Source organism: Cebus imitator, unplaced genomic scaffold (genome assembly GCF_001604975.1).
Source record: "Cebus imitator isolate Cc_AM_T3 unplaced genomic scaffold, Cebus_imitator-1.0 Scaffold123, whole genome shotgun sequence".
NCBI classification, from domain to species: Eukaryota; Metazoa; Chordata; class Mammalia; order Primates; family Cebidae; genus Cebus; species Cebus imitator.
Window position 1 is genome coordinate 2,761,391 of NW_016107438.1, and position 14,820 is coordinate 2,776,210.

Here is a 14,820-nt window from a genome sequence, read left to right on the forward strand (position 1 = left end):
ATTTCCACTTAGATCTGAAAAACAAACGACAAACTTGCTCAACTTCCCAGTATCACACAAACTCGCTTATATCTGCAGGACACTCCTCACATCCAGAGAGAGGATTCATCCCTGCCTAAGCCCACTCACCTGCTCCTTCTCCAGCACCCTTAGAACCTGAAAGCATAGACTGTCCCCGCTCTATTGGATCCTGGAGTTTCAACTGCTTCCTCTCTATTGGATGTTTCCCATCAGCTTTAAACACGTTAAGTCTCCTTCATCCTATAGGCAAAACCGAAACACTCCCCTCAACGTATTTTCCTCCTCCAATTACTGTCCTGACTTTGTCCTTCCCTTCACAGCCATGCCTCGAAGACTTCCTTTGTCTCCAGTTCCTCACCTTCCCCCATCAGGGTCCCTTCCCTGAAATGGCCTTGGCTAAAGTCACCAATGACTTCCAAGTTGCTACCTCCAGTGGGCATCTTTTACGCTGTTATTCAACAGCATTTTTTTAAAAACATTTTTTAAAATCTGGTTCATTTAACTATGTATTTCCTTTACATAGATCTCTGGCCACTTCTTTGTGGTGTATCTTCCTTTACTAGCCTTTACATGTAAGAATTCCATAAGGTGGCCGGGCGCGGTGGCTCACACCTATAATCCCAGCACTTTGGGAGGCCGAGGCGGGTGGATCATGAGGTCAGGAGATTGAGACCATCCTGGCCAACATGGTGAAACCCCGTCTCTACTAAAAATACAAAAAAAATTAGCCAGGCATGGTGGCACATGCCTGTAGTCCCAGCTACTCGGGAGGCTGAGGCAGGATAATTGCTTGAACCCAGGAGACAGAGGTTGCGGTGAGCCGAGATCGCGCCATTGCACTCCAGCCTGGGTAACAAGAGCGAAACTCCCTCTCAAAAAAAAAAAAAAAAAAGAATTCTATAAGGTTTAGTCCAGGGCCCCCTTTCTCCTCACTCTACATTCCTCCTCAGTGATCTAACACCCCAGGGTTTCAACGGCACCTCTAAACCTGTGTCTCCCAGAACCATCTCTCCAGTCCTAACCTCTCTTCTGAGCTCTAGGCTTATCAATTCAACAGCCCATGTGATACCTCCATTTAGATTTCTCAAGGCATCTCATAGTCAACAAGTAAAATAAAATCAATGACCTGATTACCCTCAAGCCTGTTTATCTTCCCATTGGTCTCGCTTCTGATGAATCTACCTATTCAGGCAAACCAGAAACCGCTTCATCCTTACTCTGTCTAATTCATCAAGTTCTGCCAAATTTCCTCCCTCAAATCCCTCTCAAATAGATCTACTCTTCTCCAGCTGTGCCACCTCCCTACTTCAAGTTGTCATCTCTTGCCTTCTTCCACCCCCAACCCCAATGCTAATTTTTGCATACTCTAGCCAGAGATCTTATTAAAATGCAGATCTTGTCATCCCCTGCTCCCTAAAGCTCCTCCATGGTTTTCCCACTGCTAGTCTAGTCTAAGTATCTAAATCCTAACGTGACCTATGAAGGTTCTGCCATGGCTGGCTTCCAACTTGCTCTCACACCTCTCCACACTCCAACCACCTGGCCTTCACTGGGCTCCCGGAACATCACACTAAGCTCCCTCCTGCCTCAGGGCTTTATGAATGCAATTTCTCTGTGTGGAATGTGCCTTCCCAAATACCAAGTTGACAGTTCCTCATCCTTCAGCTCTCACTTCAAGAGCTGATTTCTTAGAAAGGGCTTTCTGGATTCCCCAGACAAGACAGTTCCAGGCAGAGAATCTCATGATAACCTACACATTTCCTTCAAGGCATTTACCATGCTTTGACATTATTTGTGGGATTATGAAGAATACTCTCTCCCCATTAGACTCCAATGAGGACAGGGAACAGTTAGTTTTACTGTTGTATCCCTAGAAACTGGAACAGTCCTTGGCACATTGTATATGGAATGTATAAATGAACTATTAGCAAAGAAAACAAAGAGCTGTAAAAACTCTTGGCCAAACCAAGGCAGAGATTCTTAAATACTGGTGGGAGGAGAAGACTCTCAGGATCACCCATTGGCAGGCATGCTGACCACTCCCAAAGCCCTTTTCTTTTTTTTAAAAAGAAAAACTATTGTTCAGAAATAATGGGGCAGGAAGGATGCAGTATGGAGAAAACTCCCTAGAATCACTGAAGATTATGTTGGATAACATGTCAGTCTACTTTTCATTAGTGTTTCCAAAAAAAAATCACTTCCGGCTGGCAGGGTGGCTCAGGCCTGTAATCCTAGCACTTTGGGAGGCCAAGGCGGGCGGATCACGAGGTCAGGAGTTTGAGACCAGCCTGGCCAGCATGGTGAAACCCTGTCTCTACTAAAAATACAAAAAATTAGCTGGGCATGGTGGCGCATGTCTGTAGTCCCAGCTACTCAGAAGGCTGAGGCAGGAGAATCGCTTGAACCTGGGAGGCGGAGGCTGCAGTGTCTCCCGATTGTGCCACTGCACTCCAGCCTGGGTGACACAGCAAGACTCTGTCTAAAAATAAATAAATAAATAAATAAATTTCAAAAAATGCCATGGGTAACAGATGAGGCACACAAATATCCAGTGATATGCTGGAACTGGTTCACACCCGCTCTCTAGAGCTAATCATTAAATTTTCAGGAATTGGAGAGCTGGTCGCTAAACAGCCTTTATTAACTAATCAATTATACTAACATACAATCAGTAAAGGTAGTAATACTCAAAACTTATCTCTTCCTAATTATTTTACATTTTACTACTACCCATGCTCAGCTATGGTGGGCTGTGCGTCTCTTCCCAGCTCTGCTTCAGTGATGTCATTTTAGTGATCCAAAAATCAGCCATGGTGGCAGTGTTCGCACTGTGGGAACCGGTGATGCTGCCAGCCAGGGCTTCCACGTCTGGGAACTGAATGGTGTACCTTTATAGTATAGCACACCAAGAACCAAACCACTGGCCCACGAAAACATCTGAAGGTCTAAAGCAAATGTTTACTAGGAAGATGAATAGGTTAGGAAGTATAGAAACATGTCTTTAAGAAATCCTTCTCAAAATTGTGTAAGGGCCGAAGGCAATTTTTTTCTCAAAGCTATAGTTGTTCTACAAACATGACTTTCATTACAAATATCAGTTACTAAAGTGTCCATCATTTATAGGACAACCTGTACACCATTACTCCTAGACAAAAACAAATGTGTCGACTAGATTGAGATGCAAATTCTGAAGAGTAGGAGAGATCCCTTTCTCTCTCTTTCAAACTTCTGGAAAGAGGAGCTTATTCTCAATCTATGTTTGCTCACCTCCTCGTCAGGCTTGGCTTCTGCCTCCACCATTTGACTGAAACTGCTCAAAGGCAACCCTTGACCTCCTTACTGCTAAATTCGATGGCTTCTTTTCAGTCTTCATTTCTACAGGCTCTCTGGTTTGTTTCTGCCTCCTCCATTAGACTGAGTTAACAGAACAGAAATCATACCTTCCATCCTAGGCTTGGCCTAGTACAATGTCTAGGCCTCCTAGATGCTCAACAACTGTTTGCTCAGTGGCTGGAAATCTCTGTGACCTTGGGCATGCTGCCCCACTTCCACCGATACCTGTTTTCTCAGACATGAAAAGGTGAACTATGTGGGACCCCTTCTTTTTTTCCTTCAGTTTGTTGAGAATCACCTGTAAGGGTCTTGCAAGGGCTAAAAGTCTCCCTATTTCTTTCTTTCCTTGAGACAGACTCTCACTCTGTTGCCCAGGCTGGAGTACAGTTGCGTGATTCTCAGCTCACCTCAACCTCTGCCTCCCAGGTTCAAGCGATTCTCCTTCCTTAGCCTCCTGAGTAGCTGGGACTACAGGTGCATGGCATGACGCCTGGATAATTTTCTTATTTTTAGTAGAGACGGGGTTTCACCATGCTGGCCAGGCTGGTCTCAAACTCCTGACCTTGTCATCTGCCCACCTTGGCCTCCCAAAGTACTAGAATTACAGGCGTGAGCCACCACAACCGGCCAACTCTATTTCAAGTGAGTATTATAAGTGGATGTGTCCACTTTATTAGCAGGCAAACTCTTGGATTTTCACCTTCTCTTTGGTCCTTGGGTCTAAGCCCCAAAGCTATCCCTTTTGCCTTCTGTTACTTCTTGGCTCAGAGTATGGCTGAGTGACCTTGAGGAAGTTAAATCGCCAAAATCGCCACCTTCCCAAGCTACACAATTGGAATGAACGGGAGCTGTGCAAGACAAGCCGGCAAATGTTGAGAACTCCTGTGAGATCTGTAAACTGCAGGTACTGGAGCTCCATCCCCGTACTTGAGCTCTGCATATTTCATCTTCATAACATTTCTCCCCTGGAGTTGATCCCCTTCAACTCCTTAATCATTTCGGTTGCTTGCACCGAATTCCCTCAAGTCTAAAATTCTTTTTTTCCCTGGAGTTGCAGAAATCAGGACGAAACAGTATTCCAGAAGCCACTTTCTACTCCAGCACTATAGGATTTAGAGAGGGGGAGGGATCATCTTGCTAATGGCTCAGTGACATAAAGATCCCATCAGTCAACAACATTCAAGTTCCTGTTCTCATCTGGAGGTCAAAAGTTCCAGTTCTCCCAGCTCATTATCGCAAATACTGATCGTCCTACATTTGCCTTCTTGCTCACTGTCTCCATGAGGTGTCCACCTATTGGGTCAAAGGCCCCAACATGGAAGGGTCACCTCCGAAATTGAAAGGGGGAAAACGCATTCACCTTGCACATACACGTACATAAAGAGCAGTTCAACTATACTCACCTGAATGTTAGATTAGTCAGCAAGCCATTAGAAATGAATCTAAATGATGTAGGGCAGAGTTCAGTGACAAGTCATGAGATAAAGGAAACACACAGGGCTCAGGCTGATTACAAAGATAATTAGTTATGGAAAATAAGGTTGGGCTCCAGCCAAGAATTTGTCTTTGACAAAGATAAACCAAAGGCTTTGATACAGTCATTTTGGGGGGGATTTAGTTGTTCTTTTATAGGAGTTGAAGAGCAAGAACAAAGCAATAGTCAGTTTCAAAGTGCAGCTCAACTCCCCCTGTTTGTTGTTCTGCTCATAAACATACAAGCTGTTTCCTTTCATCTGCACAGGCTCATACAATATGGAGATCCCACAATAGATTTACACCAGATTTAAAACTGAATGCGCAGAGCCGCGGTCAAGCCAGAGATCTTCTGGCCTAAGAAAGATCTCAATGTCCCTGGCTAGAATTAAAAAAAAAAAAAAAAAAAAAAAAAAAAAAAAAAAAAAAAAAAAAAAAAAAAAAAAAAAAGACAATCTCTACAAGACCTAAAAGGCTTTAACAGTGAAAAGAAAAAGAGGAGCATCTCTTACCTGAATTGTTAAAACCCACAAAGGTGTTTGAGATGTCTAGTAACAATGCAAAGAGCTTTAATCTTTACATAGGAAATGGGAAAACTCTTCCATAGGTAACCAGATATATGGGGGAAGCTGACAACACAGGGGAAGGGGAGATGGGGATGATGCCAGATACTCTATTTGGACCTGAAGCTGCAACTCCAATGGTTCTGTGAAACTACTTGCCTGAAATACTGTTTTGATAAATAAGCCATATCCTTGTGGAATTGAAATCTCCAACTGTTTCACTGGCACGGACATCTCTGCAGTGACAGCACATGCCCCAGATTGTGGATTTAACTTGAATTAAATTTCAGATGTGGGGGAGCTAAGGGAGGGGGATGGTGGCAGTGGGAGGTTTATGAACAGTATGCTGGGGCTCTGATGTTGTCATAACCAGATGGCTTCAACTGTATCATTTAAAACAAAAACAAACATGTCCAGAAAGAATGAAATAATGACAGAAGCATCGAGTAGCTTTCTTTACCTGTACCTGAAATCCCAACAGTTTTGTACCCACGGTAAAGTCCAAGTTGGAAATTCCATAAATATTGAAGATCCCAGAAGAGACCTTCATCCTGACAGAAGCTAGGTGCCAGGACTGCTATCCTCCTGAGGACATAGTCCCTGAACTCACCAGCCCTCCAACCCACAGCTGTCCGTGAATGAAGACGAAGGCAAATCTGAAGCCTGGTTTGTCCTTCTGGAACCTCTGAAGAACAGGCCAGCAGAGGCACCTTTCCAGAGCTTTGTTCTTGCTATTCCCACAGGAAGGAAGCTTCACTTTGAGTTTTGTACCTAAACATTTCAGAAATGGAACTTCCTCCAGTTAATTACATAATTTTCGGGATACTCCATTAGAAGATCCGGCATTCAACAGCTGTGTGATCTTAGGCATGTCCCTTCTCTGGGTCTCTGCTTCTCTCATCTACACAGGGGGAAGATGCTGTGTTTCACCTGTCCTACCAAGTTCATCAAGTTGTTGGGGAGTTCAGATGAAATACTGTATATAAATGTAGTGGGAAAAACCTAAGTTGATATGGGTAGAGGAGACTTTGAGTCCAACTGGATCGTTGGACTTGTGTGCTGATCTGGAAAGCTAGGAACGAGGAGGCACAGGCCAGCAGCCAACAGCCAGCACACAGAACGGGTATTTCCTCACACGGGATGCTTCCCAGGGGAAGCCGGGAAGTGCAATGGAGTGGTTTCCAATAAACGAATCCTGCCTTTGATTATATTAGTAACTGATCATATTTGTCCATTCTAGAGGTAGTAAGAGAAATCAAAGTTGGAAAATTTAAAAAGTCTAAGGTCCATTGATGGAAAATGGAAGGAAAGAGGTTGAGGTTCCATGAAAGGTAAAAAATACACACATTGGCCAAACGGTTATGCATTCTTCAGTATATCCCACTGACCTAACCGCCACAAAAAAGGCAGACAGGGAGCCCAGAATATTCTTCTGAGCTCAGATATTAGCTTTTCTCGAAACACATCAAGTCAATGACAGAACCAGTCAGAGACAGTAATTTCCCTTTATTTAATCTCCACATTTATGTCCCCTGGATCTTTTTATATTTGGTTAGGAGAAGGGAGATGGGGATTAGGTCTTAAAACATACAGGGTACAGAAAAGCCCACTACCATTACTTGCCTTGGCAGAGGTAGGGGCCTGATCCCTCATCAGGATATGGACTGTGAGATGCTCAGGGAGGACAAGAGACTGGCAGACGCTGATAGCTCACAAAGAAAACTTGAGATTACGGAGTCTCAACAAATCCCTGCGGCTCATTAGACATTTCAAACACAATCTCTGCAAGCTGAAAACTAGGACTTCAAAATCCCTTAAGCAAGGGATTCCGACCCAAGAGACAAGGCAGGTGAGTGAAACAAAAGACCAGAGATACCACACGGTACAAAATAGTAATTATTTATATTTTCAAAAAGAAAAAAATTAACATTTGGAAGTTTTCCCCTGGAGGAAGAGGGGCTAGTCAGAAGGAACAGAACTGGCTCCTATGCAGGCGGCAAGTCAGGTACAAACAGCTGAGCAATCTGGGCTGGGATTTTATCACACAGCATTTTTAATTAATAAAATTTCCTTCTCTCTTCTCTTCTTTCGTTCTGTTTTTGTGTTTTTTGTTTTTGTTTTTTAGAAAAAGGGACGGGGGAGAAGAAATAAAATCAGAGAAAAATGCCAAAAAACATTTTCCACAATATCTAAAAACAGATACCCATAGTTCTTGTCAAGACAGTATGAATTCTGGATGAATTATTTTTTCCAGTTTTCAACACCAATAAAGATTTTTGCAAAAGCCACCACATCAGAACACTCATCTTCCAGATCAAATAACCTTCCCCTTTCGCCTTCACTTGTCATTTTTCATAAAAGCATGAAAGGATGTATTCTGCTCTTGCAAACAGTAAGTGCTAACAACAAGAGAGCTGTTCTGGTACTCGTATGGTGGTGAGGAGTTTTCACAAATATCCAAGCTTTAGCACAGCTGAAAGGACTAAAATTTGTTTCTCTCAATATAAATACTACTGGAATCCACAAACTGATTTTTGAGAAATTCTGCAAAAATCTTTTCTTCTTTCCTTTTCCCTTCTGTTAAAACTCAATGTCCTTTCTTTTTTTTTTCCTTTTTGCTCCAGGCACCTGACGATTTGTTCTCCTCAGTCAGATGCAGACAGGTTGCTCCAAAGTACCACCGCTGGGATGTCCTCGGGCCAGCACCTAAACTGAATCCCCACAGTATCAAACTCGGCCAGGCCAAAGAGAACACAGTGACGCAGCAACAGGGTTTTCATTAGGTTGAATAGCCCCGAGTCCTGGGCCCTTCCCTCCCCCCGTTTCCCCCAAGTTATTTAGTGCTGTTTTAAAAGTCTGGGGCCACAATGCAGTCTCTTCCCCTCACAACAGAGTAAAAGCTCCACAGATTGCGCTGTCTACCTGGTGGTCAGTGGCAGCAACAGTGGCTGCTGCTTCTGGAAAATAAACGGAGTCTTACAACAGGCAGGATCTTAGGATTGCTTCAGGCGTTTGCGTGGGGGTCCCAGAAAAGGGCACTGTGCTGAAGCCAGAGAGCGGTATGCCTCAGCCACCAAGTGAGGATGTGACACCACCATTGACTTCCACCCAGAGGTCTCCAAGACATCCGAAGCATGACTAGGAGAAATGTGGAGAAATGGGTTACCAAAGGGAGTGAGCAAGGGATGAATTCAACAGCCACCTAGATAGCCTAATGTACGAAAGGGTGTCAATGCAGGAAACAGACAGAACACTTAATATGCATGACAATTTGCTTGTTAGACAATGCACAGACTGGTGACTTGCCCGTGGCTGTTGCTGTCTGAAAACCAGGACTTTGAGCCACTGTATTCTCAAAAACAAGAAGCGGAATGTTCCCCAGGCCCTCAACACATCCAATGTTCCTTATATTCACCGGTCATGCCAATCATAAAGAAGGATCCTGGGTTCCCTCGGCCAGACAGCCCCGAGCTTCTGCCTGGCTTTGCACTCACCAGCCTTTAACCACAGGGCAGATCAGACACCGGGGCCTACTTGATTATCAAAAAAGAGGGGAGGATAACCGTACTTCATTCAATGGTTAATATCTCAAAAGCACCAAGCGAGTGTCCAGCACACAGGAAGCACTCAAAGGAACTCACACTGATGGGCCTCTCCCCCGCCTCTTCTGCCTCACTTGATAACTCCATAGAAAATAATTCTACAACTAGACCTAGAGGATATTATTCCCTGACTGGGAATTTTCTACGTTGAATACTGGTCACTCATCCACCTGAAATGTCTCAGACCTGTCTTGCTCCAGACTGCTGTTGTGAGGGCTTTTCTTCTTTGGGTTTTTTCGAGCCTTTGCTCTCTCCATCGGGCAAGGGAGTAGAACATGTTGTAACTACACCTCATCTCGGCCCCTTCATATTATTTCAGAGAGTGGTATTGCCAGGTCATTTGTCACTTAGATGAAGGAACAGACCTAGTGCAATGAACATTTCTTTCTCAAAACAGTGTTATGAAAGCAGCTACTGATGATCCTTTCTCTTTTCCTCATTCTACAACCGAACATGAGATACATTTTACCAACTCATAAACATACCTCTATCCTCCTAGAAATCTACATGTCTTTTATTAAGCCACTGAGTGTGAAGTAAAGATACTATGTTTGAGGCACACAGCTTTTTCGGGCCGGCAAGTTATGTTCATCAATTCGATTCACTATGAGGAAGTAAAACACTTTACTCACCAATAGGATTCAACCTATGAAAGTAAAACCATTTTCCATACGGTCAATTGAAGGAAAAGATGAAAGCTCTATACTTAACTTCCAAAAGGTTAATGAAGCTACTTGCCTGCTTTACCCACTAATTCAAAGTCTTTCTCATTTCTTCAGCTATCCAACTATTCTGAAAGAAGAACTTTGAAGATGCCAACTCACTAGTTGATGAAATCCACTGCCTGAGTTTTCAACTGATCTGCGCTGTGGAGGTCAGCCAGGATGAGAATTTCTGCAGCATTCTCCACGGACAGGTTACTGCAGAGGGCATCCTCACACATGACCTTTAAACGCTCCAGGGCATACTGTAAAACACAAGCACTGCTGTCGTCAGAGCAGCAATAGCTCTGGGCTGACCACTACTGAAGCTGTTTTTTTTTTAAGCCATACCATCATATTAACTAGATACTTGAGCAGAACTGCACAGACCATGAAAAGCTACTACTGCAATGATAAATCATAACCATATTCTGAAGGTTAGATGTTTAAGCTTGAAATGTAAACAGCTAAGATAACTTGGAAAGCTGCCATTAGAGTTCTAAAATCTACCTATTAGAGAAATGGCAACTACAGGGTAGACCTGCATCCTGAAGTTTACTCTCCTCCTGACTGTGATGAAAGTCTTTCTTAAATCTTCACCACTTAGGGTTACAGTGAGGCGTTAGTCTGCTTCAAGTCAAGAGACATTACTGCCGTCCCCTTATTTACAGCCAGAAGAGGGCGAAGCACAATCCTTCCCACTTAAGCATTGTCACTAGCCCAGCAGGATATCCCAACTGGCCCATCAGGCTGTGAAAGGAGCCCAGTGGTGACTTTTACCAGCATCTCTGCCACTAGTTGTTCCTGAACGAGGGTCAACTAAAGGCCTCCTTTTAAATAGAAAAGGATAAACAGTCTTATTTTATTGGGGTTGAGGTTAAGCTTCTCAGGGTAAAAGGACAAAGTGCAGAGACCCTAAATCCAGTTTCCGTTTAAAAACTCCTATTTTCTAAGTAAAAGGCATAAATGTTCTTGAAATGGAAAGCCTAGGTTAATGCTGGGCACGCACATCTGATCTACTTGATTGGTTCTGATACAACTCTACTACTTGTTCTCTAATATGAGATTATAAACTTACTAGGAACTTCAGGGACAGGAAAGGGAAAGGAAATACAAAGAGGCACAAAATAAAATGTCGTTAATCAGTTCACAGGAAAACAGTTTGCTCTGAAGCTATGTACAATCTCCTTACAGGCCCCAGCTTGAAGGCCCCAGAACTCAATGACACAATGCCCCTTCAGGGTGAATCATGGCAGTCAAACCAGGACAATTTCATTGTTATGAATTCTGGGCGAGGAGCATATCTGCTGGCACTGTGATCTCCTGCAGCAAAAGAGAGGTTTTATTGGTTTTGGTGCAGCTTTAATTTTTTACATTTGAGGACCTGGAAAACAGTTTCCATGGAAAACAGGAATGACATTAGATAAGCAAGAAATGAAGTTGCTGTTTTGTTTTAAAAGGCTGGAGAAAAAAGGTTTAGTAAATGTTCAGTCTTTATACAGTGCTGCCCAGACGTTTCCTCTTTATCCTTTCTCAATACATTCTTTTAAAAGGACTTTTACTGTGAATAGCTCTGATCCCTACTGCATAATTAGACAAAAGTAGCCATTCTTGTCCCTTGGGGACAAAGTTTTTTCTTAATTATGCTTCTGAAAAACCTGCCTAATGGCAGTACTTACCCAAGAGATGGAAATTGTGTCTCCCAGGCCTGGCCGACGTGTTTTGTTTTGTTTTTGGTCTAATTACACATGTCCCCAGGAGACTGGAAAAGCTCAGAAGAAGCTGTTTCAGCCTCTTGGGTAAATTCTAGATGTTTAGATCATTCCATGAAAGATTTCTTATCTGTTTTCCTAAAACTCACAAAGAGGTGTAAAGGTAAAAATGTTTTCAAATAGGTTTGGAGGAAAAACTGTCTAGTGGGAAAATCTGAATGGAATTTGAAAATGTACCCTTCAATTACTTCTCATTCATAAATTTAAAGCACTGCTGTGATTCAACAGCTTTATCTTTTAAAGCCACAAGTTAACACATTGTGCTGAAACGCTACCCTTGAAATGGCAGTTTAGGCTGATCACCATGCCCTGTGTACTTACAGCAGGTTATCAGTAGGTTCTCTGGCTAAGGCGCAAAAATGAAAACTCAGGGACACAGCAGAAGTTTAATCTTGGCTCTGTGGATATACAACTCTGAGCCTTAGTATTTCTGTCTAAAAAGTGGGCCTTGCAATACTTATCCTTATGGAATCTAGATGATCAGAGGATAAGTGACCACTTCATTAAAAATCAGAACAAAGATCAGGCAGAATCATATTAACTTTATAAAAGGCAGGTATTGGGTTGTGTCTTCTACTTTCCCAGAGCTGGCAGTGAATATTTTCTGTCTCCATTAAAAGCAAGTTTCCCCTGGTCAGAATTGAGGTAGACTTAAAAGGTATGGAATTTTCACACTGCTTAATTGTACTCGTAAAGTTTTGAAAGGTGACAAGAAGGATATGGTTAATATTCCAATCTTCTTCTTTGGGAACACTGATTGCGTTTACTTGCCCCATCTTCTACATACACTCCAAAAAGCCGATCAATAAAAAGCTCCACTATAAACACAGGCACTTTTCTCTGTCCTCAGGCACAAAAGGACGTAGGAGACTACCCCATAAGGAAATCCTGGAAGGCTGTTGTGTCCTTAGACCAGAGCCCACTTTCCCCTCCAATGGGTATTGCAGCATCATGGCAGGAAGAGGGGGTGCTCTCAGCTGAGAACCTTCTTTCTCACAGGGTCTACTGCTGGCAGGGTCTGTGCCCTTTTCCCACCCTCATGCCAACTGCACTTGTCCCCCAGCACAGGAAAAGCTCCACAGGGTAAATACCAATTCTTTTGCCCTTCCCCACAGGTCATGTTTCCACAGACCGCAGGGCCTAGAAGGGCAGAACACTGATCTCTCACTCTGCTGTACCTATACAATGAAAGTCAGTTTCCCAATGTGTTTTGGGGACCACTAATCTTGCAGGTGATCCTTGAGAAACAGGATTGCAGGGTTAAAACTAAATTGGAGAAATGCTGTCTATCATAATTCCTGTTAGAAAATTCATAGTACACATTAACATGCTACAGATGCTGAGAAATCCTGCAGTTAAATAGCAACTATTTGACTTGGTTAAACTCAGTATTTTTCATAAGACCAACCTAGTATCTGTTGATATTTCACCTTATTTTGGGATTACAGGCTGGATGTACCACGCACCCAGCACCACTGTGCCCAGCCTGTTTTTTCTTGTTTCTTTTTTTTTCCTTTTTTGGAGACAAAGTCTTGTTCTGTTGCCCAGGCTGGAGAGCAGTGGCACAATCTCAGCTCACTGCAACCTCCGCCACCCGAGTTCAAGCTATTCTCTTGCCTCAGCCTCCCGAGTAGCTGGGACTACAAGCACGCGCCATCACACCTGGCTAATTTTTGTATTTTTTTAGAAAAGATGGGGTTGTGCCACGTTGCCCAGGCTGGTCTCAAACTCCTGAGCTTAGGTAATCTGCCTGACTCAGCCTCCCAAACTGGTGGGATTATAGCCATGAGCCACCGCGCCCAGCCCCTTCTTTTTTCTCAAATATTTTTGATCTGAGGTTGGTTGAGTCCACACAGATACAAAGGGCTATTTTACTAATAAAGTTTAAATACGTTGCCTGTAATCCCAGCTACTCAGGAGGCGAGGCAGGAGAATTGCCTGAACCCAGGAGGCGGAGGTTGCGGTGAGCCGAGATCGCGCCATTGCACTCCAGCCTGGGTAACAAGGGCAAAACTCCGTCTCAAAAAAAAAAAAAAAAGTTTAAATATGTTAATAAACTCAAAACCATTTTATAAATTACAAAGCACAATCCAAATGTTAGTATTATTTGAATGTTTACTATCGCTGTGGTTAAATTTGAGATGGAAAAAAGAGGAGAGGTAAATGTCAAACTTACCCATCTTTCCCATAGTTAGGTGACCATATAGTTTACTATTCAAAGCAGGACACTTTTGAGAATAAAAAGTGTGCTATTAATACTTGTGTTGGAATAGTATGTGTAAACCAGGACTGTCCTGGCCAAACCAGGATGTATGCTCATTTTACCTATGATGCAACATAGAAGCCCATTCATGAAACTCAAGAAGTCACAATAACTCCTGGTCCTGACTATTTTTCTATTCTTATCTTACCTTGTCAGCAGCTGCCAGCAAATCGTCAGCCATTTTGTCGAGGTTTGGAGCCTTCCCCGTGTAAATGAAGCACATCATTTCCTTAAAAACTTCAGGCTCCACATCATTGATTTCAACCCGATTCTATGCCAGGAAAACTGAAAATGAGAAACATTCCAACAGAACAAAAATCCCTAAACTAAACTATTTTCATGATTGTAAGCTCTGGTGAGGAGAGAACCTCGTATCATTTAAAACCTAACATTAATGGGAAACTTCTTTGTCCGGCTTGATTATAATAGCCTTTTCTCCCATCGCACAATCCATCTCTGTCTTCTCAAACACAACAGCAAAACAACTCTTTAATTCTTTCACCTTTTCCTCAATTTTCTGAGTGAAAACGTATGTCTAAATACCCTCACCCAAAACTGTGTGGATGACCAGCCTCACTGAATAAGTCAATCTGCTTTAGCTATCCACCTTTCTCTGCTCTCAGAAGGAGTCTGTTTAGGGACTGGTATTCCATTTTAGTAACACAGTAAGAAAATAATAATTAGGAAAATAAATCTGCAGCTAAAGTGGGAAATCATCTGACTCTAGATACCTGGCTAAACAGACGTGTCTTCAGACATGTCTTCATCCTGTTACATACCTTTTTGCTCTCTTCCATTTCATGTTCAAACATGGCACTAAAAACCGGAGAACGAGCTACAAAGAGAAAGAGAAACAAACAGATAAGGCTGTCACAGTGAAACCTCCTGGTTTTTGCCAGTCATGAGGAAGAGATCATTCTCTTTCCTATCCTACTGCTATATAGGAAAGGTCTCAGCGTCAACTTCTATCAGAATTATAAAATTCCTTTCTTTATATATTATAACAATAAGTAACTAATTATAATACATAAAGGAAAATAAGAAACCACTACTTCCAAAATAATCTATCAGTTCTACTCCAACCATTCATAT

The 14,820-nt window shown here is 42.7% G+C and overlaps 1 protein-coding gene across 4 annotated transcripts in view; it reads right to left on the reverse strand.

Annotated features, from left to right (window-relative positions):
• Nucleotides 1-6,878: 6,878 nt before the first annotated feature.
• LOC108312276 (speckle type BTB/POZ protein) overlaps nt 6,879-14,820 on the reverse strand; it is an 82,001-nt gene continuing 74,059 nt past the window's right edge. For 3 of the 4 annotated variants that reach the window (XM_017540092.2, XM_017540093.2, XM_037742548.1), the window contains exons 7-10: nt 14,508-14,563; nt 13,877-13,999; nt 9,817-9,959; nt 7,273-8,528 (exon numbers count right to left, since the gene is read on the reverse strand). In XM_017540092.2, the coding sequence (XP_017395581.1) occupies nt 8,384-8,528; nt 9,817-9,959; nt 13,877-13,999; nt 14,508-14,563 (467 nt within the window). In that variant the 3' untranslated portion in view covers nt 7,273-8,383. Of the gene's footprint in view, nt 8,529-9,816; nt 9,960-13,876; nt 14,000-14,507; nt 14,564-14,820 lie in introns of all 4 variants that reach the window. The other variant, XM_017540091.2, reaches the window with a different exon arrangement.